At 36.1% G+C, this 25,731-nt stretch overlaps 1 protein-coding gene across 2 annotated transcripts in view; it reads left to right on the top strand.

Moving 5' to 3' along the window:
* The window catches only part of HERC2 (HECT and RLD domain containing E3 ubiquitin protein ligase 2), a 107,353-nt gene that overhangs the window by 58,359 nt on the left and 23,263 nt on the right, over positions 1 to 25,731 (top strand). For both annotated transcript variants that reach the window (XM_013129594.2, XM_005151396.4), the window contains 33 exons: positions 23 to 166; positions 1,645 to 1,787; positions 1,989 to 2,256; positions 2,620 to 2,762; positions 4,064 to 4,162; positions 4,256 to 4,424; positions 4,537 to 4,662; positions 5,127 to 5,235; positions 5,376 to 5,515; positions 6,003 to 6,193; positions 6,802 to 6,907; positions 7,086 to 7,177; positions 7,757 to 7,932; positions 8,804 to 8,915; positions 9,861 to 9,942; positions 10,043 to 10,186; positions 10,767 to 10,857; positions 12,114 to 12,291; positions 12,738 to 12,819; positions 12,902 to 13,073; positions 14,328 to 14,472; positions 15,198 to 15,423; positions 16,355 to 16,526; positions 17,092 to 17,278; positions 18,028 to 18,168; positions 18,527 to 18,718; positions 20,371 to 20,524; positions 21,227 to 21,334; positions 22,427 to 22,558; positions 23,102 to 23,260; positions 23,352 to 23,470; positions 23,865 to 23,990; positions 25,470 to 25,625. In XM_013129594.2, coding sequence (XP_012985048.2) covers positions 23 to 166; positions 1,645 to 1,787; positions 1,989 to 2,256; positions 2,620 to 2,762; positions 4,064 to 4,162; positions 4,256 to 4,424; positions 4,537 to 4,662; positions 5,127 to 5,235; positions 5,376 to 5,515; positions 6,003 to 6,193; positions 6,802 to 6,907; positions 7,086 to 7,177; positions 7,757 to 7,932; positions 8,804 to 8,915; positions 9,861 to 9,942; positions 10,043 to 10,186; positions 10,767 to 10,857; positions 12,114 to 12,291; positions 12,738 to 12,819; positions 12,902 to 13,073; positions 14,328 to 14,472; positions 15,198 to 15,423; positions 16,355 to 16,526; positions 17,092 to 17,278; positions 18,028 to 18,168; positions 18,527 to 18,718; positions 20,371 to 20,524; positions 21,227 to 21,334; positions 22,427 to 22,558; positions 23,102 to 23,260; positions 23,352 to 23,470; positions 23,865 to 23,990; positions 25,470 to 25,625 — 4,784 coding nt within the window. The remainder of the gene's footprint in view (positions 1 to 22; positions 167 to 1,644; positions 1,788 to 1,988; positions 2,257 to 2,619; positions 2,763 to 4,063; positions 4,163 to 4,255; positions 4,425 to 4,536; positions 4,663 to 5,126; positions 5,236 to 5,375; positions 5,516 to 6,002; positions 6,194 to 6,801; positions 6,908 to 7,085; positions 7,178 to 7,756; positions 7,933 to 8,803; positions 8,916 to 9,860; positions 9,943 to 10,042; positions 10,187 to 10,766; positions 10,858 to 12,113; positions 12,292 to 12,737; positions 12,820 to 12,901; positions 13,074 to 14,327; positions 14,473 to 15,197; positions 15,424 to 16,354; positions 16,527 to 17,091; positions 17,279 to 18,027; positions 18,169 to 18,526; positions 18,719 to 20,370; positions 20,525 to 21,226; positions 21,335 to 22,426; positions 22,559 to 23,101; positions 23,261 to 23,351; positions 23,471 to 23,864; positions 23,991 to 25,469; positions 25,626 to 25,731) is intronic.

Below are 25,731 nucleotides of genomic sequence, written 5' to 3'. Positions count from 1 at the left end.
AGCTGTTTTATATTTTTGATAGGTCAAGTGGATTTGGATCTGCTACGATGCCAGCAATTAAAGCTGTACATACTGAAAGCAGGCCGAGCTCTGCTTTCTCACCAGGATACACTAAGGCAGATCTTGTCTCAGCCAGCTGTTCAGGAGTCTGTATTAAACCCTGCAGGTATTCTGAAATGCAACCTGAGTGTACTGCTGTTTGTTTAGGTGGTAGATAGAGTATGTGACAATAAGCCTTGCTAATGGCACTTGAAGGGTAGAAATTCAGTTTGCCCTCTAAAGAATAAAAATCAAAAATTCAAAATCAGGAATGTTTTAACCTTAGATATTAAAAGCATTTTGACTTTTTAACTTAGATATTAAAAGCATTTTGACTTTTTAACTTAGATATTAAAAGCATTTTGACTTTTTAACTTAGATATTAAAAGCATTTTGACTTTTTAACTTAGGTTTGGAAGTCTAAATGGATCAAGTGTTTGAAGCTTGAGATATTGGAGTTAGCTAAATTTGTAAGTCTTCTATAGTTAGTAAGCTTTGTAATTAATTTTAAAAATCTTAAATTTTTTTTTTGCAGTGGAGTCTTTTTCTTCCTCAGAGCTTAAAGTATGAGTTCTCAGTTGGCTATTCCGTTTATTCCAAATGTTTTGCAGTTTCCAGTGAAATGAATACCAGGTTACAGAGTCTTAAGTGTAATCTTAAAAAGGTTAAAAATTGTAGTTTTAATAATTTGAATTCATTCTATCTGTACATTCACTCTACATATCAAAGTAAATAAAATAGTTCTGTTGCCTTTCAAGATACCTACTAATGCCCTTATAGTTCATATTAATCTTTTAGGCATATGCAAAACCTATAATGTCTTTAAATATATTCAGTTTATTTGTATCTTTCTAAGGGTTGTTAAATTTTAAGTGAACAGAATGATCAGATTTATTTTCCAGGAGTGGAACTTTTTTTCTTAACCAGAACAGCATAAGTACATGAGGACTATTAACTGTTCTGTTACTGCTTCAAATATGAGAACTTCTTTTTGTTGGAGTTAGGTGAAGAATGAGCACACTTCCCTGAGACAGCCATGGTAAAGAGTTTGCCTGGAGTAAAGCCGGAGTACAGATCTAGGCAACATGAATATTTATGTCAAAAAGAACACAAAATCAAATATGAAGTTGCAGAATCATGAGCCAGTTGATTAAAAAAGGCGAATTATTTTGAAGGGACAGTGAATACCTACAGGGAGCTCTTCCCTAAGAGGTGTATTAGAAGAGGAAATTACTCAGTCTAGAAAGTATGCACCATGATTTGGGGGTCAGTGAAATTGTTGGTTGTTTGTATAAAGGACCTCTTCGTAATAGTCTTATTGTAAAGGGTGAACTCAGAAGATATTTGCACAAATTCACTGTTCACTGAGCAGTGTCTGCTAAACATGTTCTAGATGTATTTTAGTAAAAATATTGTTTATCTACAAATTGCTCATTTGCTTCTTTTTATGGGGACAGTGGTACACATGGTTTGATCTTAAACTGAGATTGCTGTGGAGAAGAAATACGGGATTGACAACAGTATCTTTGATCGACCAATAGACCCCAGAATAAATCTTGCAATTGATTTACATGGTTTTGGTTAAAATAATGTTTCTGTTTCAAGAGGATGGAGCAGTTGCCTCTCCTGACATTGGAGATATGTCACCTGAAGGACCACAGCCTCCAATGATTCTTCTACAGCAACTTTTGACAGCCGCTACACAACCATCACCTGTGAAAGCAATATTTGACAAACAAGAGCTTGAGGTAGAGTCTGTTTTCTGCCAAGTAACCTAATAAATAAATCTTTCTGATTCATATTACAGTTGAAACTTGTTAAGCTATAGGTTTTAAAATATGTCACTGAACTCCTCTTGGCAAGTAACCTAATTTCAGATGCACACATGCACAAAAACATTCTAAATACACTTTTTTTCAACTTGGACTGATTTATTTGTTCTCATTTAGGCTGCTGCTTTGGCAGTATGCCAGTATCTGGCTGTAGAGTCTACACATCCTTCAACTCCAGTGTTTGAAGACTGCAGCTCTAGTGAAGCTACAACACCCATCACAGTACAGCATATCCGACCCACAAAAGCCAAGAAACGCAAGCAGTCTCCAATTCCACCTCTCCCCATTGTAGTTCAACTTATGGAAATGGGATTTCCTAGGAAAAACATAGAATTTGCACTAAAATCTCTGTCTGGAACCTCTGGAAGTGCTTCTGGATTACCAGGTATTTCATTTAATTGAACATCAGGAAGAACTTCTTTACTGTGAGAGAGTACTGGAACAGGTTGCCCAGGGAGGTTGTGGAGTTTCCTACATTGGAGATATTCAAGGCCCGCCTGGACAAGTTCCTGTATGATGTACTCTATCTAGGTTACCCTGCTCTTGCAGGGGGGTTGGACTAGATGATCTTTCGAGGTCCCTTCCAACCCTTGGGATTCTGTGATTCTGTGGTTCTGTAAAAGGCAAGTTGTGAGCAGATTAAATGCTGCTTATAAGGGAGCAATTATTACTTCTCTTTCTGGATACTATCTTAAGAATGTTAGAGAACCCCTTAAAGACAGAATAAGTTCGTATTTTTCTGTATTAGGAGTGGAAGCCTTGGTTGGCTGGTTGTTGGATCACCCCGATGTTCAAATTACGGATCTCTCGGATGCTGATACTATCTCTGATGAATATTCAGATGAGGAGATAGTAGAGGAGGTGGAAGAAGCTGAAGCTGCTTGCCCTGTGGTAAGTATCAACTTATTAAAACCTAAGTCATGCTAGCTGGTTGCAAATTTTGTAGTTCTTTCCTTTTATGAACTTGGTTAGAGTACAAGGATGTTTTGCTGTTGCAAGCTTTCAAGGATGACATTTGCCATATGCTTCTAAGGCATATCATAAAAGAAGTCAAGCTATCCATAAATATGTATATAAGAGTAGCATAATGGAAGAGTGAAATCCGGATAGTTGTTTCAGTAATGGTAGCTATAAGTATCAATGATAGTTGGTCTCGGTTTCATCTCACGTAGTCAATGCTATAGTGTAATATTTGTAAAGGACTCTTCATTTTTATGTTTTTTTTTCATATCCTCCCTCCACCTTCCTTTGGCTTGAAAAGCAAATGTGTTATTAGCTGCAAGGAATGACCGAGCAATTAGTGAATAAATGGAACAAAGAAAGTCAGCTTTTTCTAAAAACTATTCTCATGTATTGGCGATAAAAAGACCTTTACAATGTCTGTTGAATGTGATGGCTTTAATTTATATTGGTCTTCTATTGTTGACTTTCAGGAAGTATTTCAGTAAGGTTTTGCCAATAAAATGAAAGGAGTTCTGTCTTTCTGTTTATTTTTTTAAGGAGGTTTAAGGAGATGTTGAGTTTTCTGGCACATGTGAGATTTTGTAATTGAAAGAAATGCATTATATTTTAGAGGAAATTAACTTGGCATTGCATTCTAATATATTTTTTTTTAAAAGTACTGGAGTGAGAAATTGTGTTGTATGATGACTCAAATGGAAAAAACATCCTCAAAGCAAGTGTTCTGTAAAGTCTCATTACAGCTGGAATGCAGTAGTTCTGTCTTTTTAAGTCTAGTTGTGAAAGGGATAATTCCTGATAACTGCAATCTTACTTTTTTTGTCAGCTTGTTTTTCTAAGGGAATACTTTGGATCCTGTTATATTATATAACAAAAAGTTTTGTAGTGTACTTTAGCTAGGAGTTACCATTTACCACTGTTTTTGCAGTTCCTCTTTGTTCTAATTTTCTTTGGCAAATGGATTTCATAAAAGCAACTTGCAGCTTGTTTCATGTGTTTTTAAGACTTGCAGCTACATTCCTGGACAAGTTATTTCAGAAACTAAACTTTTAAGTAGACCATTGATGTTAGCCATGTTGTGAGTTGACCTATTGAAGACATTTCTCATTTTGACATGCAACTTAGGTATTAAGTGTGTGTGTTTCTTGGTGGGTTATCTTCAGTCTCTACTAATAATTTTATTTATTAGTAATTTTGTAACTGTTTTACGTTTATTTTGGATTTTTTTCCAGCCAAGTGGTGCTGTTGTAACGGAGACCCAGACCTATAAGAAACGAGCTGATTTCTTAAGTAATGATGACTATGCTGTGTATGTAAGGGAGAATATTCAGGTAAGCATGATGTTCAAATGCCATATTGAAACTAATTTCCTTCTGGTACAAAAGTCTGTATAGCTATGGCATTCTGTTGTCCTTTTTCCCTAGGTGGGAATGATGGTTAGGTGCTGCAGAACCTATGAGGAGGTTTGTGAAGGAGATGTAGGCAAAGTTATTAAGTTGGATCGAGATGGATTGCATGACCTGAATGTACAGTGTGATTGGCAGCAGAAGGGTGGTACCTACTGGGTCAGATATATCCATGTTGAGCTGTTAGGTGAGTTCACTGCTAACTGCTTTCTAATAAAGAATTGAATGGTATGCTAAGGGAGACATATTTTTGGAGGGGAAAAAGCCACTCACCATGCGTTTATTCTTGGAATTGCTAGGATTCCCACCACAGAGTTCTGCCTCTCATATCAAGATAGGTGACAAAGTGCGTGTGAAAAGCTCTGTGACCACACCCAAATACAAATGGGGATCAGTTACTCACCGAAGTGTGGGAGTTGTCAAAGGTAATGTATATTCAAAATGGCGAGGCAATATAACTGGAAACAGACTTTCTGCAGCATTTAAGGAGAGAATCTTTTAGACACACTTATAAATCATAGTGATTTGTGGACTATTGCATGATGATAAAAGTAGAAAATATAGAAGTAGTCTGCTTAGCATAGATTCTTTGAAGAGGTACAGTTTTTTGTCATATTGGAAGTACTCTGTCCCTTTGGGAGGTGTTTTTTAATAAAAGAAAAAAATTAGAGTCAAGGAACTGAAGTAGAGTAATACATACCTTTAAAAAATCTATAGAACTCCCTTTACAGACTGACAAGATTCATACATAGTTCCACTGCAAAAAATGATTACTTTTGAAAATATTTTTTAATAAGTATTTCTGCTCTCTGATGTTGCACTGGACACTTTTTCTGCTTTATTTTATAGAGATTTGCAGCACTTTATTTTCCCCATGTTTTTATCACAGCTTTTAGTGCCAATGGAAAAGATGTCATTGTAGATTTTCCTCAGCAGTCTCATTGGACTGGCTTGTTGTCAGAAATGGAACTGGTTCCCAGCATTCATCCTGGAGTCACGTAAGTGATGATTTACATTTTTCTTAATGTATATGGGTTATCCTTTAGCCTTATTGTCTTGATTCCATTATCTTGACTTGTGTCTCTAATAACTTATACCACTGGAAATGCATTTACTCATTGTTCTTTTGTGAAATCAGGTGTGATGGCTGTCAGATGTTTCCTATCAATGGGCCTAGATTCAAATGCAGAAACTGTGATGATTTTGATTTCTGTGAAACTTGTTTTAAAACCAGGAAGCATAACACCCGGCATACTTTTGGCAGAATAAATGAGCCAGGTAAGTTTTTAAAAAAATCTAAGTGTTTCTTTGATTTAAAATGCATTGAATTTGTTTTTATGAAAAAAAAACCCTAGTTTAAATATTTCATGCCCCTGTAATATTTTATCATTCAATTTTATGTATTACTCTTAGTGTCCTACATTCCTGAAGAGAGTAGTTTTCCTTTTGTTTTTAATATTTTACTTAGTTTCTTGGTACAAATTAATCATAAGTGTAAGAAAAGAAAGCGTGACTATCCCCAGTGATTGCATTGAAAGCTTGTGGTCAGGTAAAGTGCTTGAAACTCGTTTAAAAATGCCCAAATCTTGAGCTGTGCCCTTTAAGCATGAGTAGTATTACTATACCTATGTGACATGCTTCTCTGCTTTCAGACTACATACCTGAAATGCTTGATTTGTTGTATTTCCTTTCACATTGGTTGTGGGTGTAATAGTAGCAGTTTTCTTTGTGAGCTGCATGCTTAATGTTTCACTTAAACATGCAGGTCAGTCTCCAGTGTTTTGTGGGCGTTCTGGAAAGCAGCTGAAGAGACGGCATAGTAGCCAGCGGGGAATGTTACTGGATGATTGGTCAAGAATAGTTAAGAATTTGAATGTCTCCTCCTCTGTGAATCAGGCTTCACGTCTTATTGATGGTAGTGAGCAGTGCTGGCAGTCTTCTGGTTCACAAGGAAAGGTAATTAAGCCATAACTAGTTTAATTTGGCATACTTTTTCTGAAGAGGAAAAATATTTAACTTAGTGAAATATACGTTACCTTTCTGTAAGATAGAAGAAGAGTAGTAAAAACAGACATCTGAAGTACAAAACTGTTTCTTTATATTTTTAAATGTGACTTTTTTTAAGCTTTATCTTTCTAATTATTTCATGTGAAGGAACTTTTGTGAACTATTTCATTATAAGGAACTTCTGTGATTTTTTTTGAAATAAGGGATAATTATTGTGTAGTTGGTTATATGATTACAGTTGCTGTTTCAAAGATTTACATCGTGTCCCAATTCTTGACCTCCAGTGGTATTGTGCTTTCTCAGTCTTATCAATGGTGTTGCTCTTGAGCTAAATAAATAATTTGCTGCAGCTGTTTCTCTTGCATTTGGAGGTTGGTCAAGTGAGAAGTTCACAAGGTCCTCTTCCTTTGGCCAGTCGCCATGCATTGGCAGCTGTTGTATACCATTCATAAATGTTTTTCATGCTTGCTTCAAAACCAGCACACACTTACTCTTGTCAACCATATGGTGTTCCTAGCAATACTACCTGAAAATGAAATTCTTTGTGTTTCCCCTAGCACTGGATTCGCTTGGAGATTTTTCCAGATGTTCTTGTTCACAGGCTAAAGATGATTGTGGACCCTGCAGACAGCAGTTACATGCCCTCTTTAGTTGTAGTTTCAGGTACGTGTACCTTCTCTGAGAAGTCTGAATTACTTTTTTTTTGTTGTTGTTGTACATCTAACAGTAGGTATTTATCAGGTTTCATTTAAAATAGCCATCTATTTCAAGTGCATTGTGCCTGTTTATGGAACAAACACTGTATCTGAAAATGTTTTTCTTTCTGTGTTTTGTTTTTTAGGGGGGAATTCCTTAAATAACCTTATAGAGCTAAAGACAATCAATATAAATCCGACAGACACCACAGTGCCTCTTCTCAATGATTGTACAGAAGTAAGTGGAGTTTGTGTGAGAATTACTCGTTATGTAATGAAAAATATTTTGCTGCAAGAAATGGATGAAAAACACTGTTGTGATTATTAAAGCATAGTATTTTACTTTTGTTCTAAATTAGTATTATTTCTGGAAGCTTACTAAAATGGATTATCCTGATAAGTTTTACCATAATCTCAGTGTAATTCTAATAGCTTTAATAGTAAAGCTACTTCAGGTCTTTCGATGTAAATCAGTATACCTATGAACCAAGAAGAAATCCCAATAAACATAAATTTGAGGATACATTTGGTGGGTGCTAAGGCTTATTTTGGATAATAGTTCTGATCTTTTTCAGTAAAAGCAAGGAGGAATGCATAATGACTTTTTAGGAGATTGGAAGTGAAATAATTCTGAAATTAATGAGGCCATATGTTTATCTCAGAGTGTGAATTTTGTAGGGTTGAAAAGCTGAGTATTTCCAGATTAATTTTGATAAGGTGGAAAATAAAGCAGAAGTTCTAATTCTTTTGCATGTTTTTATAAAGTTACACAGGATCCAAAAGATGGCAGTTTAGTGAGCTTTTTTTTTACTCTTAGTACCACAGGTATATTGAAATTGCAATCAAGCAGTGCAGAAGCTCTGGGATTGATTGCAAAATACATGGCCTCAGCATACTGGGACGTATACGAGCAGAGGATGAAGACTTGGCTGCAGTCCCATTCCTTGCTTCTGATAATGAGGAAGAGGATGATGATAAAGCTAACACTGGGAGGTAGGTAACTGCAGTGGCGAGGCGCGGGAAATAATAGAGAGCCTTAGTGTTGATATAGTCCTGTAATTTAGGAGATTATTGTAAGAAAAACTACTTTATTAGGTTGAATGGTAGTAAAGAGAAATTAGTATCTTAGTTTGTCGGAATTGTAAGTAGGTCATTTGTTGAGGTCTTGACATTTTGTACAGCTCTTAAGCTTCTGCAGCATGCTAAAAACTTTGTGTTTATGTTTGGAATGTGGTATATTTCATAGAATCATAGAATAGTTAGGGTTGGAAAGGACCTTAAGAACATCTAGTTCCAAACCCCCTGTCATGGGCTTGGACACCTCACACTAAACCATGTCACCCAAGGCTCTGTCCAACCTGGCCTTGAAGATGGCCAGCGATGGAGCCTTCACAGCCTCCCTGGGCAACCCATTCCGGTGTCTCACCACCCTCACAGTAAAGAACTTCTTCCTTATATCCAATCTAAACCTCTGCTGTTTAAGTTTCAATTTGTTACCCCTTGTCCTGTCACTACAGTCCCTAGTGAAGAGTCCCTCTCCAGCATCCCTATAGGCCCCCTTCAGATACTGGAAGGCTGCTATGAGGTCTCCACGCAGCCTTCTCTTCTCCAGGCTGAACAGTCCCAGCTTTCTCAGCCTATCTTCATACTTACCTCTGCTCAGCAAAACATTCTGGGTTTTGTTTGTTTTGCTTGTTTTGGTTTGTTTTTGTTTTCTTAAAGCCACCAATTAACTGTAGTAGTGGTGTTTGAGTAGTGAAATTCTTGTAAAATCAGTAATTACAGTAAAAAGATGCTTAGGCTATAGTTATGCATGTTGCTAAACTGATTTTTTTTTTTTTATTTTTCCCCTCAATATGTTCAGTCTTGTTAGAAAGAAGGCAGCTGGTCTTGAATCGGCAGCTACAATAAGAACTAAAGTTTTTGTTTGGGGATTGAATGACAAAGACCAGTTGGGAGGGCTGAAAGGCTCCAAGGTATGTTTGTTTTCATAATTCAGTACAAAATAAAGGGCACAAGTCCCACACAACTCAAAGTTAATTCAAACTTAATCAGGATTCTACAGTGTAGTATCAAACCTACAAATAATAGATTCTAATGGCTTTTTGCTTTGAGACATATTAGATGTCTGCTGGGTGGAAGATTGGAGAAAACTTGCATTTTGGTTGTTTCTCTCAAATCCAGTTTGATTTTTAGCAGCCACTTCATCATTTGTTTTAGATAACAGTGAACTAATTGTTCTAAAACTATGTAGCCCTCTATACACATTCTGCTCCTTTTGGGTTTGTGTGCATACAGTTAAGGTAGTGGTGACCCTTTCTGTGTATTCCTTGGACCTGGTACACTCATCAGAAAGTTGAATTCTCATCTTTCGATGTAACTTGATTACAATTCAATGTAATTTGAAAGGAATTTTAGCCTTGTGTGCAGCTATTTATACATAATTTTTAAATGCAGTGCAGGTTCAGAGATAACATGGTGAATGTTTACTCAATTTAAGATGTTAATGTGAAAAGTATGTTGAGAGCATTTATTTATTTTATGTTGTAAATAAAATGTATATTGTTATATCCATAGAGTGCCTTTCAAGAAACAAAAAATCAACTGTTCCTGTATCCTGTGGATTTCTCAAGAAAACTTTACTTAAAGGAAACTTCTTTTTTATATCACATTTATTTTTTTCCCAGGCTTTGTATTTATCATGGTTTGAGTGTTAAATGCTTTTTCTTGTTTTTTTTGTGTTTTGCCTGGTGTATATTACTGGTATGCGTGAAGTGTCTGAATAATGCGGAGATTTTCATATATTTAAAAAAGGAAAAGTACCTGTTAGATTACATGGTTTATGATTTAAGAATAGTTCTTCTTTTGAAAGTATAAAACTTCAGTGAATTGTAGTGAGTTTCATTTCCCATCTGCTCTAGATAAAGGTCCCTTCCTTTTCTGAAACCCTGTCTGCCTTGAATGTTGTACAAGTAGCTGGAGGATCCAAAAGCCTTTTTGCAGGTAATATAAGTTTGAAATAAATATAAATATGTTAAGGGCAGAAATGAATTTTCAATTGTGAAACTTTAATGATGTTTCAAACTTTATTTCTTCATTTTAGTGACTGTAGAGGGTAAAGTATATGCTTGTGGAGAAGCCACAAATGGAAGGCTGGGTTTAGGAATATCTAGTGGAACTGTGCCTATTCCACGACAGATTACAGCTCTCAGTAACTATGTGGTAAAGAAGGTGGCTGTTCACTCAGGTACTGACTATTACAATTTTTAGATACATAAACATAACATGTTAAGCCTAAAAATAGTTGCTTTGCAATTTTGTTGGGTGCCATGATGCCCCAGCATAACTGATGTTTTTAAAAACTTAGTAAAAAATAAATACAGGTTATTAAGTTCTATCTGTTGCATACAATGTCAAATGAAAGCTAATGTTTCTGTTGTCAAAATCTATAATTTTAGACCGTACACAGTTTCTTACTTGCTGGAAGTTAAATTTGATAACTTCTTAATAGTTCAGTCTGATCCAAAGAAAATGGTTTCGAGTATTGATAAATGGTGGGTTTAGATTTGCTTTTTTCCTTGCGGCACTGAAAATAGTGAATTGTGTGATTTTTTTTTTTTTTAACATGCCAGGAAACCTACTCTCACAAAAGCTTTGTATTTTAAATTAAATCACGTAGGGCCGAAGAAAATAAGTAGTGCATATTGGGTTGAAAGGCTCATACAATTACATTATTAAAGCACAGCAGTGTCGATATTCTGAGATTTTTGCTAGACCTGCTCCCCACTTGAAAGATTGAAAATTTAAATTTCTATTTACACTTTTAGGTGGCCGGCATGCTATGGCATTAACTGTTGATGGAAAGGTATTTTCATGGGGTGAAGGAGATGATGGAAAACTTGGTCACTTCAGTCGAATGTAAGTATGCCAAATTTGTCTCTATTTCAGTAAGAGAACATTTGTGTTTTCTGTTGCAAGACAGCTGACCACAACTAGTGACAATGACAGCATTTTTATTACAATGGGAACAAAAAATTAGGTTGTGAAAAAGGTGGGTTTTTTTTTTCACAGCAAATGTCAATTTATGGTGCAGCACTTGAAGTGGTCTCCATTTAAAAAGGAGACAATACAATCCTTGGAAACATAATTGGTGGATAAAGTTTTTAATAGTATTTTTAATGTCACTGATGAAATGGCACACATTTGGTTACTCTTATAAAGCAGGGTTTACAGTGGTGCTTTGAGGTGTAAACCATAGCAATTTTACATTCCTGAGCTGTAGCAGTTCATAGTGTAAGCCTGATGGAGCATTTTATAGCCCTTTTCTTTAGACATCTGTTCACAGACTTGTTAACCAGAAATAAATTTCTTATACTTTCCAGAAACACATAATTGAATCCTCCACAGGACAGCTTTGAGGAAAATTTGAGTTGTCTTGGGATTTTTTCTTGTAGGCACCGGAGAAAATGTTTTAAAAAGAGCAGAAAAAAGTGAAGTCCAGATTAAAGCAATATTGTTTATTGTTCAACTGTCTTGTGTTTTCTGTAATTTTATTAAAAATGAGACTTGATACTCTTGGGCGTTTCATGGATGCAAATATTCCAGAGGCCATGTTAATTTGATAAAACTTTAATAGTGGTTCTGATACAAGCCTTGAGTTGAAACTCTTCCCTGAGTTTAGAGAATATTGTAGTTATGTGAATAGTGAATATGAAAAGTTTCCAGTTCTCTCACAAAAAGTCTAACAGTAAATCCAAGTTCTAATTTCTCTCTTGTAAAGAGCAAAGTTGGGATGGGAGTATCGTCTCTTAATCTTACTACCTGGCTCTGTGTCCACAGCTAACAAATTTCTCAACTTTGGGTAATGACAGGATATCAGTTTTCACTTTGTATTATACGTTTCTTAACTGATTCATCACTTTGGATCTTGGCTTTGTCACCCAAGTGTTGCAGCATATGCACAAAATATTCTTTAAAAAAAACTTCGAAGTACATTTAAATAGTGTAAATTTTAGATTTATGGCACTAATACAGCGTATGTCTTGGAATCATAATGTGGCTTCTTCTAGGCTGATGTTAGTTATTGCACAAAACTGTCTGGATTATGAAGATGGGTGTATATTTTGCAATTCTTTCATAATTGATGCAATTAATTCCTTATTCTTTTTCTGTAGGAACTGTGATAAACCCAGATTGATAGAAGCATTGAAAACCAAACGCATCCGTGATATTGCTTGTGGCAGTTCCCACAGTGCTGCCATTACCTCTAGTGGTGAATTGTATACATGGGGTCTTGGAGAATATGGAAGGCTAGGACATGGAGATAATACCACACAGCTGAAACCTAAGATGGTAAATCTCTCTTGTCTCTGAAATGTGAATGTATTTGTTTAATAAATGATAAATAAAAACTAAAGTAAACCCAAAAAACATGGAAACACTGTGAAGACATCATTTTGGAGTGATCCAAATTAGGTTTTGGTACACATACCTCTAACAGGCAAGCTATTTCAGAAAGGCCAGAAAAATCCAACCTTTTTTGTATTCTTGGAAAGTGAGGTGAAATGGCTACTGCTGTTTTGAAAATTCATGTCATGCTTCTTTGATACATAGGTGGAAACTACTACTGTGATTGAATGATGTTTGATCCTGAGTAAGGAGGGTTAGATAATCCTGTGCTAACTGGCATGCTCAGGCTGGGCATGATGACCAAGGTTGGTCAGAAAAGCATGAAACTGTCTGTAAGGTTTTAAAACATAATTTCTCTGAAACTTCCTGCTTACTTTTCTGTTTTGTAGGTTAAAGTGCTCCTTGGCCACCGAGTCATTCAGGTTGCTTGTGGAAGCAGAGATGCTCAGACTCTTGCTTTGACAGATGAAGGTAGGAATATCTTGTTCCAGAAGATTTCTAGCCCAAGGGAATACCATGATCATTGTTTGACCTGCAATTTGGTGTTTGTTAGGTTTGGTGTTTTCTTGGGGTGATGGTGATTTTGGAAAACTGGGCCGAGGAGGAAGTGAAGGATGCAACATTCCTCAGAACATTGAAAGACTGAATGGCCAGGGCGTCTGTCAGATTGAATGTGGTGCACAGTTCTCATTGGCACTGACCAAGTCAGGAGTGGTGTGGACATGGTATGTTACATTTGCCAGAAAGTATTAACGAAGCAATTGCTACATATGTGTTGTATTTATTACTGTTTGACTGTCTTAAGTCCATTGTACCTTATCTGTTTGCTTTGCCTTTGAATTGGCAAGTCTTAAAGGCAAGCTCTGATGTGTTCCAATTGCTCCAACACTGTCTTGTAGTATGCTCACTTGTGTATTGTACTCTGATAGGATGCCTGGTTCTTACTGAATTAATGGAAGAAGGGGAAGATCATTCCCTCTCTTGGGAGCAATGGAGCCTCTAAAGGAATGTTAATTCAAGACTTTGGAGTGGCAAAAAGGGAACATGATTATCAAAGTTTGGAGTATGTAGCCTACAGCTGCAGTAGACACTGTGAGAGTAAGGATGTAGTAGAGTAAGGAAGTAAGCTAAAGTTCAGAGGAGATGGGAAGAATTTCCTTGGGAACACAGGGTTTTTATAGAGCTCTTTGTTGCTCAGAAAGCCACTGAGTTGTCAGTAGTGCTACCTCAAAGCAAGAACTGATATGAAATTATCACCTAGAGTTATTCCAAAACCCTTTTTATTTCTTCTATTTGCTTGCTTCTGTTTTGAACACAAACCTGGCTTTTTGAGTTGTTTATAAACCTTTCTGTAAAATTTGAGAATTTATTGTGGGGCACATGAGCTTCAGAGCTCTAACAAGATCAAGGTCTAACTGCCATCCTTGTGTAATAAGGCCATGACCTTCTTGACATATATCAAAGCTAAGAAGACTTAAAATAGTCAGTTTTGTTGTATTATTTGCCACCAGCTGATGAATACTATGAAGAGGAATCCTCAGAACTTTAATTTTTGTAAGTTACTTCTTAAGAAAAATTTAGCAGAGATGTCATTTCTCAGAGTGGCCACTGGAAACTATTTCTCTCTTTTGCTTTCACCCTTCTAAATTCTTCTTTTGGTAGTGATGAAGGGAGTTAGAGGAAACGGAATTTGTCAGTCTCTAAGAACTCTTTACAAAATTCTGGTTCATTCTTTCTTTACCCCAGTTTGTCTTGACACTGTTACATCTAGTCACAAAATCTACAGCTATTTTATGACGTTACAGGTCTACAGGGGGAGTTTTTGGGTCTGTTTCAACTCTGCATGTCTGCACTTCAGGATGGCTGACTTGCTTCTAAACTTTTCATCGTCTTGAATTTGTACTAGCCTGAGGGAAAAATGACAACTTCTGTGTAAACAATATAATTTTTTTGAATTTTACATTTACTGTCTGTTGCAGGGGTAAGGGTGACTACTTCAGACTAGGCCATGGCACAGATGTGCATGTACGAAAGCCACAGGTTGTGGAAGGACTGAGGGGTAAAAAGATTGTGCATGTGGCTGTAGGTGCACTCCATTGTCTAGCAGTTACCGACACTGGACAGGTATGTTGTACATCACACTTCTTTTCCCTTTTTTCTTGATCCAGAAAGGAATGAACTAAACTGTTGAAGAAGAATGTAATAGCATTGGTGCTGATTAAATAGGATAGAAATTTCTAATGATATTTATTTGCTTTTCAAATAAATAATATTTTATGAATAAATAATAAGTACAAGCATGATTGTAATTTAAAATATATTAACTTTTATATTAACTTTTATATTATAATTGGAGTTTGAATGTTGTTGTCATAGTAGCTTTTGTAATATTTTCCTAGTTGATGTATATCTCAAGATCAGTTTTCTTCTTCTCAATCTTGAAATACAGAAGCAGTAATCTAGATAAATTTTTCTGCTGTGATCCGGCATTATGATTATCACAGTATTGATTCAGATCCCCAATAAAATTACTAAGCAACTAACTCTTCCAGCTTATTGTTCACTGTGAACATTGACTAATTTATGAATCAACTGATAAGCTATGAATTGACAATAATTTATGAATTATCTGACTAAAATGCCTATATGATTTTATGTTTTCTTTAGTATATGCTAATGCCTGCCTTATTTAGTGGGGCATGGGGGGGATGATGTTATGACAATTGCTTCTCTAAGGGGTCCTACGTTAATAATGAAAATTGCTAAAATTCCTTTGGGGGAATTTTTAAGAAAGGGTTAAATGAGGCAACCAGTGAAGCAAAGTAATATATGGAAATGTTTACTGGCAGGTTTATGCATGGGGCGACAATGACCATGGACAACAAGGAAATGGAACTACTACAGTCAATAGGAAGCCCACTCTTGTCCAGGGTTTGGAAGGCCAGAAAATCACCCGGGTTGCTTGTGGGTCTTCTCACAGTGTAGCATGGACAACTGTGGATGTAGCTACACCATCTGTTCATGAACCAGTACTTTTCCAGACAGCGAGGGACCCTTTAGGTGCTTCTTATCTTGGTTGGTATTTATTATCTTATGTTGGTTTGGTCATTGTTGTTTTTTTGGGGGGTGGGGGTTTGTGTTTTTTTTGGTTGGGTTTTGTATGCCATTTGAGAGCTGTGTGTGTGGTTTAATAGGTGATAGAAGAGTGCAAAACGAAAACTGTCTTAAAAAAAAAATCACCACAAAAAAAAACCAACAAAAAACACACAACTCTCAACCTCAACAAAACCTCTTTTTGAAAGTGGAAATTGCAAAGCACTTGTTCAGAAGTAGCATTAGTTTAAACTTCTATTGTTCTTCAGGAAATAAAAATGCAACATGTTTCACCAAACACTTCAAAGACTGTCTCTAATATGGGATAGAGCTTGATGGAGGAAATGGTAAATGGATGCTACTGTAATGTTGGTGATATTACATGTTACCTTTTGCTGTAATTCCTGATTCTACTGTTACCTTTTGTTTAAGGCCGGTGACTAAACATTGCTGTTTTGTCTTCTTAATTCTTTAGTATCAAATACAAAAGCACCAAACATTTTGCTGATTAAACTTTTTATGAACAAGGCAATGTACTTAAAAAAAGAGCAAGAACTACACATATAGAATATTTCATTAATATTTTTAAGAGTACCTAATAAATATTCTTGCTATTTGAGAAATTTGTGTGCAAGTAAAACTTGTTTCAGATGTCGATCACCAAAATATTCTTATTTGTATTACCTTATTCTTTTTGATGAAGTAACAAGGTGGAACAGTACTTTATGAAAGCCCTTGCTGCAAAGCTTCAGTATTGACTTTAATGTTGTAACTTTAGGCATTGTGATTTAAGAATCTACTGTAGAGTTGGTTTTACAGTCTCCTGACTTAACTGGATCTGATTTATCTGATTTCTTGTTATGTATTACACCATTAAAGAATGCTTGGCTTCTCTTTTTCTCCCCTACCCCAGGTGTTCCTTCAGATGCAGATTCTTCTGCTGCCAGTAATAAAATTAGCGGGGCAAATAGTTCCAAGCCGAATCGCCCTTCCCTTGCTAAGATTCTCCTATCACTTGATGGGAATGTCGCCAAGCAGCAGGCATTATCTCATATACTAATGGCACTGCAAATCATGTATGCCAGGTAGGCATGCAGGCATTCTGTTCTTCTGCAGAGCAAAAAATGGCATCTGTCAGGGTTACTTACCTTCTATCAGAGTCTCTTTGAGTTGGGTATAAATTGCTTGGACTTCTCAGGATAGACATGCGCTTCATTTAATTATTTTTTAATGTTGGTGTTAGCTTTGTACTGTTTTCTTTACAGAAGCTCCCAGTGCCTGGGAAAAGTTGTTTATTTAGGAATGCTCAATGAAATTGTGTAAAAGGCATGTAAATAAATCATGATAGATGATGTTGAGGAAGCAGTGGGAGGCAGGATTGAAAGAACAATAAAACTTTGCAGTGCCCTTCTTGTTGGTGGAGAACAGAGTATTTGTGCTGAAATTTATGAAAAGGAACTCGCATAAAATAGTGGCCTTAAAACACAGTATTTAAGCATTGGACCCAAAGGAGACCAGAGATAAATGACTCTAAATTCCAGAGTGTGGGAACCTTTCCTTATTTTATTAAGACAAGTTAGTAAATTTTTCTTCTAAGTTCAGGAAGGAAATATAATCAGGTATATGTTAATCTGTCCTAAATGATTTCAGGGATGCAGTTGTTGGAGCACTGATGCCTGCAAGTATGATTGCACCAGTAGAATGTCCCTCTTCATCACCACCGCCTCCATCAGATGCTACTTCTACAGGAAGCCCTGTGAATGGAGATGAATGCATGTTTGTAGGAGATATAGAAGAGAGGCTGAGCCCAAACCCATGGCAGGACAGGAGAGGGGAGGTAAAGTGTCAGAAGAATTTTTCCATCTGTGTTTGATGGTAAAGCTGAAAAATATTGTCTTGTTTAATTTGATAATAGCAGAGATTAAGCATTTCTTTCTTTCCCTAAAGTTATTCTGTCAGATTTAAAACAACTTAAATTTTAGAGCTTAAATCAGTTTTGAACTTTCAGAATGAACTGTTAAATGCTGAATGAAATGCAGTTGTGGTGACTTCTAGTAGTATTTTAGAGTTAACATGAACATATTAACCATTCAACCAGATACTAATTTTACAGAAGTGATCTTTTTCAAAGAAAACAAACATTAAAACTAAGGGAATATTGACTGTTATGACATGTAATTGTAAACTTCTACCAACTAATGTATGCAGGAAAGTATGGGTGGAATTCTACTCTTTTGATACCCAGCTGGTAACAGAAGCATTAAAAAGAAAAGTCTTGATGCTGAAGAGATCTTTTCTTTTAACAAACTATTAATTTGGCTTGTATTGGTAGGGCTTGTTTTCTACATTGTAGGCTTTTCTGACGTTTTGTACATTTTGTAGCAGCTGGCATTGGTAGGGGGTGTTGGCTGGTTTGCCATCCTAGGAACATCAAATAGAAGCTATAAATACAGGCAGTGAATCTGTTTTTTTTTAATTTATGGCTGTTTTTAAATTGCTGCTGTCTTTGACCATAAGCCCTTAGACTCTTAGAGGTCTTACAATATCTTATTGCAGCTTCTGTTAGTTATTGTCTGTTTTGGCCAGGTTGTTTCTTCAGAAGATGCTGTGACACCATCTGCTGTAACTCCTTCAGCTGCTGCTGCCTCTTCCCGTCCTTTCATTCCAGTCACAGATGATCCTGGAGCTGCCAGTATTATTGCAGAAACCATGACAAAAACCAAAGAAGTAATGTCATCAATATCTTCCTTAAAACTTAACTCATTACCATGCTTTTATCAAGCAGTTTTGCTTTATTTTTGTGTTTTTAAAGTTAACCTATAAATGACCGCATTCTTAAAATATATCCAAAGGCAGAAGATTTTTTGTTTGCTTTTTCTGAAGTTAAAGTAGGTTAGTTTCAGGAAAGCTTTTTCTCTAGAGAAATGGGTTTAACAGTAGGTTAACTTTGGGGCTGTGTATTCCTGTAGTTATGAATTGTGTTTTAAACTACCTTTTGAACCTCTTCAAGTTAACTTGTTTGGATTTGGTGAAATTCTTCTTTAATCTTCACTGTCTTAAGTATTTCTGCAATTCCATTTTGTAGGATGTAGAAAGTCAAAGTAAAGTATCTGGCCCAGAACCACAGTACTTGGATGAATTTACTAGTCTCTTAGTACCTGATGACACACGAGTCATGGTTGACTTGCTAAAGCTTGCTGTGTCCAACCGAGCGGGTGAAAAAGGAAGAGATGTTCTTTCAGCTGTGCTGTCTGGTATGGGCACAGCTTACCCACAGGTCAGGTTTTGTTTCTGTTGTATTTTAACTGTGTCCTTTTCATTAGTAGCTTACTAGAATATTGTATTTGAAGTACAGTTCATCATACTGAGAAACTAATAAATATGAAAATTTGAGTTGAACTTAAATGCAAGTGAACCTTAATGATTTTAATGGAAATATTAAGTGAATATATGCATGTGCTACACGTCAATAACAAACTATTTCCTTGATTTGTCATGTTCCAACTAGATGTTAAAATAGAAGCTTAATGAACTGTATTTATGTGTAAGACAAGCGCCTGTGGTTATTGGAATGTAGCTGACTTTACAAAGCTGACTTTACTTGTTACATCTGCAGAATGCTAGTTTAAAAACTTGCGTGTTGACTTCGGTTTGCCTCTGAGTTTATTTTTCAAATTGCTAAAAATACTGTTGATACATTGTTGGTGATTTAGTAATTCTTAATTTTTAAGATATATGTTTCATGCATTGAAGTTCAGCTATTTACAAAGTATCCATGGGTATGTTTTATTGCTTTTTTGTTTGTTGGGTTTTTTTTCCCTTGGGGATAACTGACAAACAGAATCAATGAATGCTGCAGTATTGGTTACCAGCAGCTATATAAAAGAATGTTACAAATCATAAATTATTTATAAAATATCTACTTACAGGAATGAAATGAAAGTTGTTAATTTTTGGTAGCTTTATCCTTCAAATATTTTTTTCCCTAATGAGTAACTGCGTTTCTTTAAGATGGTCATATGATGTAGTCGATTTCTGTCTTTGCACAGCTTAAAGACTGATTTGAAACATCAGAAGGGATTATGCAAAGCTGATTTTTGTATTCCTCTGTGAAACTTGGCTTCACTGACCAAAAAGATGAATAATAACTTTTCTAAGGAGAATGCATTGAAATAATAGAAATTTTACTTACTAATGACAAGGCAGCTTCAGTTTTAAACAATTAAATCTTCTGGTATCTCAGTTTGAGTAAACTAGGATTGTGGAAAAGCCTAACTGGTGCTATTCATGTGGAGACAATTGTGTGCTATTTCTCAATTTGTTAATATCCCAATTTTCAGTGATCAGCTAGGTGTACCCATAATCTGTAGATGTAGTTGTCGTCCTCCAACCTAACTAGATGCATGCTATATATACACTTATACATTAATTTTGGTGTTTTGCTTCCAGAATTCAGTGGCTGAATAATTTTGTCTTTGTGGGTTGTTTTTCTGCTTAGTTTTTTTAAGAGTCAGAATTTTTATTTGAAACAGCTCTTTAAAAATTAGTACCATTAGATTTTTCTCTCTAAAGTGTGTTTTGCATTTTAAATGCAAATCCTGTTAAATATTTACACCTTTCGTTAAGTGCTTGGCCTATGCTTTGCAGTTCAGATTTTACAGGTTATTTTTCTCTGTAAGGGAAAACAATTTCTTGTGTTGTCCTTTACTTGCTGGAAACTTACATAGTTTGGCTTTTAGTTTTAAGAGTTTTTCTAGCTTTGACCATGAAAAATAGTATTTTTGAATTAATATGATGGTTTATGAATTAGAACGTTGAAAACAAGGGATTTATTTATTTATTTAGGATTTGTGAAGAATGGTAGTTGGCTTAGATTTCTTGGACTAATCAAGCTTACTTTTCATAAAGTGTATGGTTTTTGTCCCTTAGGTTGCTGATATGTTGTTGGAGCTGTGTGTTACTGAACTCGAAGATGTAGCAACTGATTCACAAAGCGGTCGCCTCTCTTCACAACCTGTTGTGGTAGAAAGCAGCCATCCATATACTGATGATACATCTTCTAGTGGCACAGTTAAAATACCAGGTATATAATTCTTAAGGTTATGTTAGTAAAATTTCATTTATTTCAAGCCTGCATGCATAATTTTTTCATTTGCTTGTGAAAATGTGCATTGAACTTTTAAAGCCATGTGTATCCTGTCACTGTAAAAAGTATTTCTTAAATTTCACTTATGTACTAAATTAACATCTTGATTCTGTGAAATATGCATGTTTAGGTTCACTGGCTGTGCCTGTGGCTTTTTATCGTTGCTTTTTTCTGTTTAGTTACAAAACTGAGAAGGACTGAGTCTTTTTCAGGGTCAGTAATTGAACACCTACCTTCTAATCTTGAGCATTTGGGAAATACTTTTTGTTTTAACACTGTCTTTTCACTTAGTACTTCTCTCAGTATGTTACCTAATACTTATCAAAAGGTACGGGCAACAAAGAGCTATTTGCCTTAACTGTAAGTAGACATTTTTTGTCTGTTGCAAATTTAGTTTGGAATGTTTTGAATATAGTCATCTTACTGCTAGCCCCCGCTCATGTGAGCTTGCTATGATATAAGCTTCTCAAAGAGAAGAAATTACAGACAAATAATGTCATTAAAAGAAAGGAAGTTACTTTTTTTAATGAGCGCTATGGCTTCCAAACAATTGTGATTTCATGTGGATTTCTAAAATACTGCATTTGTTGTGGTATTGATTGCTCTGTAGCAATGTGTAAATTCTTTGTTGCTGTTTAGGTGCTGAGGGACTGAGGGTAGAATTTGATCGCCAGTGTTCTACAGAGCGGCGTCATGATCCACTCACCATAATGGATGGTGTCAACAGAATTGTTTCTGTCCGATCAGGTTATGAGAACTAGTGCTTTTCAAAAATGTCTTGTGTGATTTACTGTTAAATGCTGAATGAAATGTATCACTGTCTGTGACCAACTTATTGTGAGGGATATGCCAGGAAAAAAACAGGGAAGACTATGTAAATTGATACTGTGTTTTAAACAAGATGTAGGATCTAGGCACAGACATGCAAGAGTGATCTTGTGTCTTTGAATACAGAGAATCTCTGAGAAGAGCATGTTGTCCTGCTCTTCATAAGAGAAGTTACAGTGTAAAAAGTTGGTGTTCAGCACCCCTATCAACGCGTGTATTTCTGTATAATCAAAGTATGTTTTAACAAATTGGAACACGGTTGGAAAGGGATACTTCTTTTGTTAGCTTTTTTTCTTTTTCAAGTAGTGCTGACAGAATTTTAGGCTTTCATACAGTCAAGACAAAAGCTCTTCTGCTGTCAAATGCCCAAAATAATAGCTAGGTTTTCTCTTTCTGTTTTCTACTCTGACCTGTGTATGTGACACTACATGAAATCTTCACATCTTTTATCTGGTTTTCTCTGTTTTCATTTTTAAGTGCTATAAATTCGCAGGAGGTTTTAGAGGAAAATTTTTAATCTCATCAGATTTTACATTGAGCCTACCTGTACATGACATCATGTGCAAGGGTCTCTGAGCAGTTAGGATGTGGCTTTTTACTGTTGACCCATTTTTCCCCAGACTGTTTCAGGTGCACATTGTTTCATTATTGAAATATTCCGGACTGGATTCCTGGTTAGAAAAAGCTGTAAAGGTTAATTTAATGTATATGGTGTTACATGATTTTGTAATATGAAAAGGTAATTTGAGAATAGGACAGTGGATTTTATTAAGATCTCATAATTGTCTTTTGACTGTGGTATTAAAAGTGCTATCTGTTAGCAGTGCTAACTGAACTGTTAGAAGACTTAATTTATGAAAATCTTTGTAGTTACATTCATGTGATTTATGTAGCTTTTTTTATGTAGCTTGAATGTGTTTATAACCATGAAGGGAAGTTGCTGTTGGTGATTGGCTTCCATATTGGCTCAGACAATATAGATGAACATGTTCATAATGCCTACTGTAACAGGTCGTGAGTGGTCAGATTGGTCTAGTGAACTGCGAATTCCAGGGGATGAACTAAAGTGGAAGTTCATCAGTGATGGATCTGTGAATGGATGGGGATGGCGGTTCACTGTTTACCCTATCATGCCAGCTGCAGGTAAGATAGTGTACATAATGTTTACAGAAGAGCAAGAAAGTACGTTTACATTCTGTTTTTTACAGTTGTATTTATTGAATGATATTTACATGCCAAAATTCTAGAGTTCATTGTAGTTCATATTAAGAAGATATTGCAATTCATACTAAGAAAATATTTTCATTCATACTTAGAAAACATTTTCAACAAAGTCATGAGAGGTGCACTTGTACACAGGGAAGAGATAAAAAATTGTAGTTACTCTAATTGGCCTCTTCATCAGTGAAGAGAGGATACTTTTGAAGCACAATTAATCTGAAGTTATTATTATTGTTTTTTAAATGTAAAATGTTTTGGGATTAGTTTGAATTATATCATGGAAGTGCCTCTTTCTTCCAGTCCCTTTAAAGGGAGGTAGAATGCGCCAGCTGAAATGCAGGCTGGTGTTCTAACCTGCTGTGTTTGGTCAGCTAAATCCTGCCTATGTTCTATTCTCATTTCAGTCTGAGGACAAACCTTCCCTACCTTTTAAACTTTTTAATTCTTTTTTTTTGTTTCTTTCAGGTCCTAAAGACCTTCTTTCAGATCGTTGCATTCTTTCATGTCCTTCAATGGATTTGGTTACATGTTTGTTGGATTTTCGCTTAAATTTTGCTTCCAACAGGAGTATAGTTCCTCGCTTGGCAGCTTCTCTTGCAGCTTGTGCTCAACTGAGTGCTTTAGGTAGGTGTGGTCTTAAAATTAAGTCATTTTTTTTGAAGTTAAAATGACTATTTTAAATAATTACTGTCTTTGTGTGCTTATGTTTCCTTAGCTGCTGGCCACAGAATGTGGGCCTTGCAGAGACTACGGAAACTGCTCACAACAGAGTTTGGCCAGTCTATTAACATCAACCGAATTCTAGGGGATAACGAAGGAGAAACACGAGCTCTGGTAAGAAGACACTAGTGCTTTTCTCTTCACATTTTGCACATTAAGATGTATAAAAAGCATTAAAATACCAGTCCTGATGTACAACTGTTTTGTTGCTGATGACAAAATGGAAAATGTGCAAATGAATAGCCTTCTTGCACAGGTCTGCAAGTCTGTAAACATACTTCATCTTAGAAAAAAGATATGGTTAATTCCAGTACTGTATAGTTGTGCTTTTGGAATTGGCCAAAAGTGGTGTAGAAATACTTCTGTAATAGGAAATGGATGGAAGTGATACTTCATATAGCTAACTGTAATTTGGGTAATTATTAACACTTTGTCATGTTCATCTAAATAATCTACTTTTTGTACTACATACAGTAAGACTAACTTTCTAGTTCTGTGGTTTCTCTAGAGTTTCACAGGGAGTGCATTAGCTGCTTTGGTTAAAGGTCTTCCAGAAGCTTTGCAGAGACAGTTTGACTATGAAGACCCCATTGTGAGAGGTGGCAAACAACTGCTCCACAGCCCTTTCTTTAAGGTAATGAGGTACAATCATTAAAGAATTCATGAGTATAGTTCTGATTTTTTTTGTGAGACTTGGTAAGCTCACGTAGCCTTGTATCAGAAATGTTTTCTGACAAAATCAGAATATTACTACTAAAAGGAGAATCAAATACACAAATAAAATGAGGAGCACCTAGCTACGCAGAGGTAAGTAGGTCAGTAAAACAGCTTGAAAGTACAGTAAACTCCAGTTTTTGGAAGTGATTTCTGAGTCATCCTTATAGGACAGTTGTGTTATTGATTTGTTTAAATATTCTGAAGGCTTTATTTATGTCTAGCTGGAAAAAGTAAGAATGTCTTTAAAGGAGGTTATTCAGTTTTGGATCCTGTACTTAAAGATAAACAAGCTGAGGAACTCTAGAAACAAGCAACAAGAATAAAAGGCTGAAAAAACCTATGCAGTAGAAGTTAAATTGAGAGGACTTGTCTGTCTTAAGGAAAAGAAATTCTTAAAATATGTAGAAGTTTATATAGGGAAGAAATAATCCATTGTTGTCATGGGTTAAGCCCAGTCAGCCACACAGTTTCTACTCTCCCCATTCTTTCTTTCCTTCTCCTCCCCCCCACCCACTGCTCCTGGAGGGATGGGGAGGAGCATCTAAAGAATGTAACTCCCATGTGTTGAGATAAGAACAGTTCCGTAGCTGAGGTATAACACAAATCGCTGCTGCTACCACCAATAATAATAATGATAAGAGAAATAACAAGGGAAGAGGGTATGAAACCACCTGCCAAAATGAGCCTGACTGAGAAGAGAGTGCCCTTCCGGGTAACTCCCAGTTACCTCCCAGGCATCACATGCTGTGGTATGGAATACCTCTTTGGCTAGTTTGGGTCAGCTGTCCTGTCTCTGCTTTCTCCTGGCTTCCCCTCCTCCCTGGCAGATCATGAGACTCACAAAGTCCTATGGCCAGTCTAAACATTTGAGTAGTAACTAAAAACATCGATGTTATCAGCTCCATTCCCAGGCTGAAAATCAAAAACACAGCACTGCACCAGATAGTAAGAAGGAGAAAAAAAATGACTGCTTCTGCTAAACCCAGGACAATTGTTCACAATCTTCATTGGTAATATTGATTTGAAATTGAATCAAATTGAAAATCAGTTGAAAATTTATTTAGTTCTAGAAAGGAGACTTAGTTTAGAAATGCAAGATAAGAAGGAGGTTCAGCACATGGTATTTGATACGGAAAAGTTGATTAGTCTAGGGGTGTTTTTTGTGGCACAGGGGTGAAATTTTCTGGGTTGGAAGAGAAGATAGTGTGGGTACACTTGATGCTGCCCCACCAATGACAGTAGCAAAGATGGCTTTTAATATCCCTTGCACTTTACTCATCTTTGAGGCTGTGTTCAGGCTCTACTGGTCTATGAGCTGTTCAGCTACATCATACGTGTATAACTTTCTGTTACACACTTTTGATACACCTCTAAAATGTTTTCTTACTGTCTACAGGTGCTTGTGGCTCTTGCTTGTGATCTGGAGTTGGACACTCTCCCTTGCTGTGCAGAGACACACAAATGGGCTTGGTTCAGGAGATACTGTATGGCATCCAGGGTTGCTGTGGCTCTTGATAAAAGGACGTCATTACCTCGCCTTTTCCTTGATGAGGTACTGCAGAAATATTTTAAATGTTCATGGAACATAAGATAGTGTTTTATTTGAAAGCTATACTGAGTTTGAAGTATTTTATGCCAACTGAGATAGGAGTAACTGG

This window comes from Melopsittacus undulatus, chromosome 2 (genome assembly GCF_012275295.1).
Source record: "Melopsittacus undulatus isolate bMelUnd1 chromosome 2, bMelUnd1.mat.Z, whole genome shotgun sequence".
In the NCBI taxonomy this organism is placed as follows: domain Eukaryota; kingdom Metazoa; phylum Chordata; class Aves; order Psittaciformes; family Psittaculidae; genus Melopsittacus; species Melopsittacus undulatus.
Note: the sequence above shows the minus strand (reverse complement) of the source record. Positions and strands in the feature narration are given on the sequence as shown.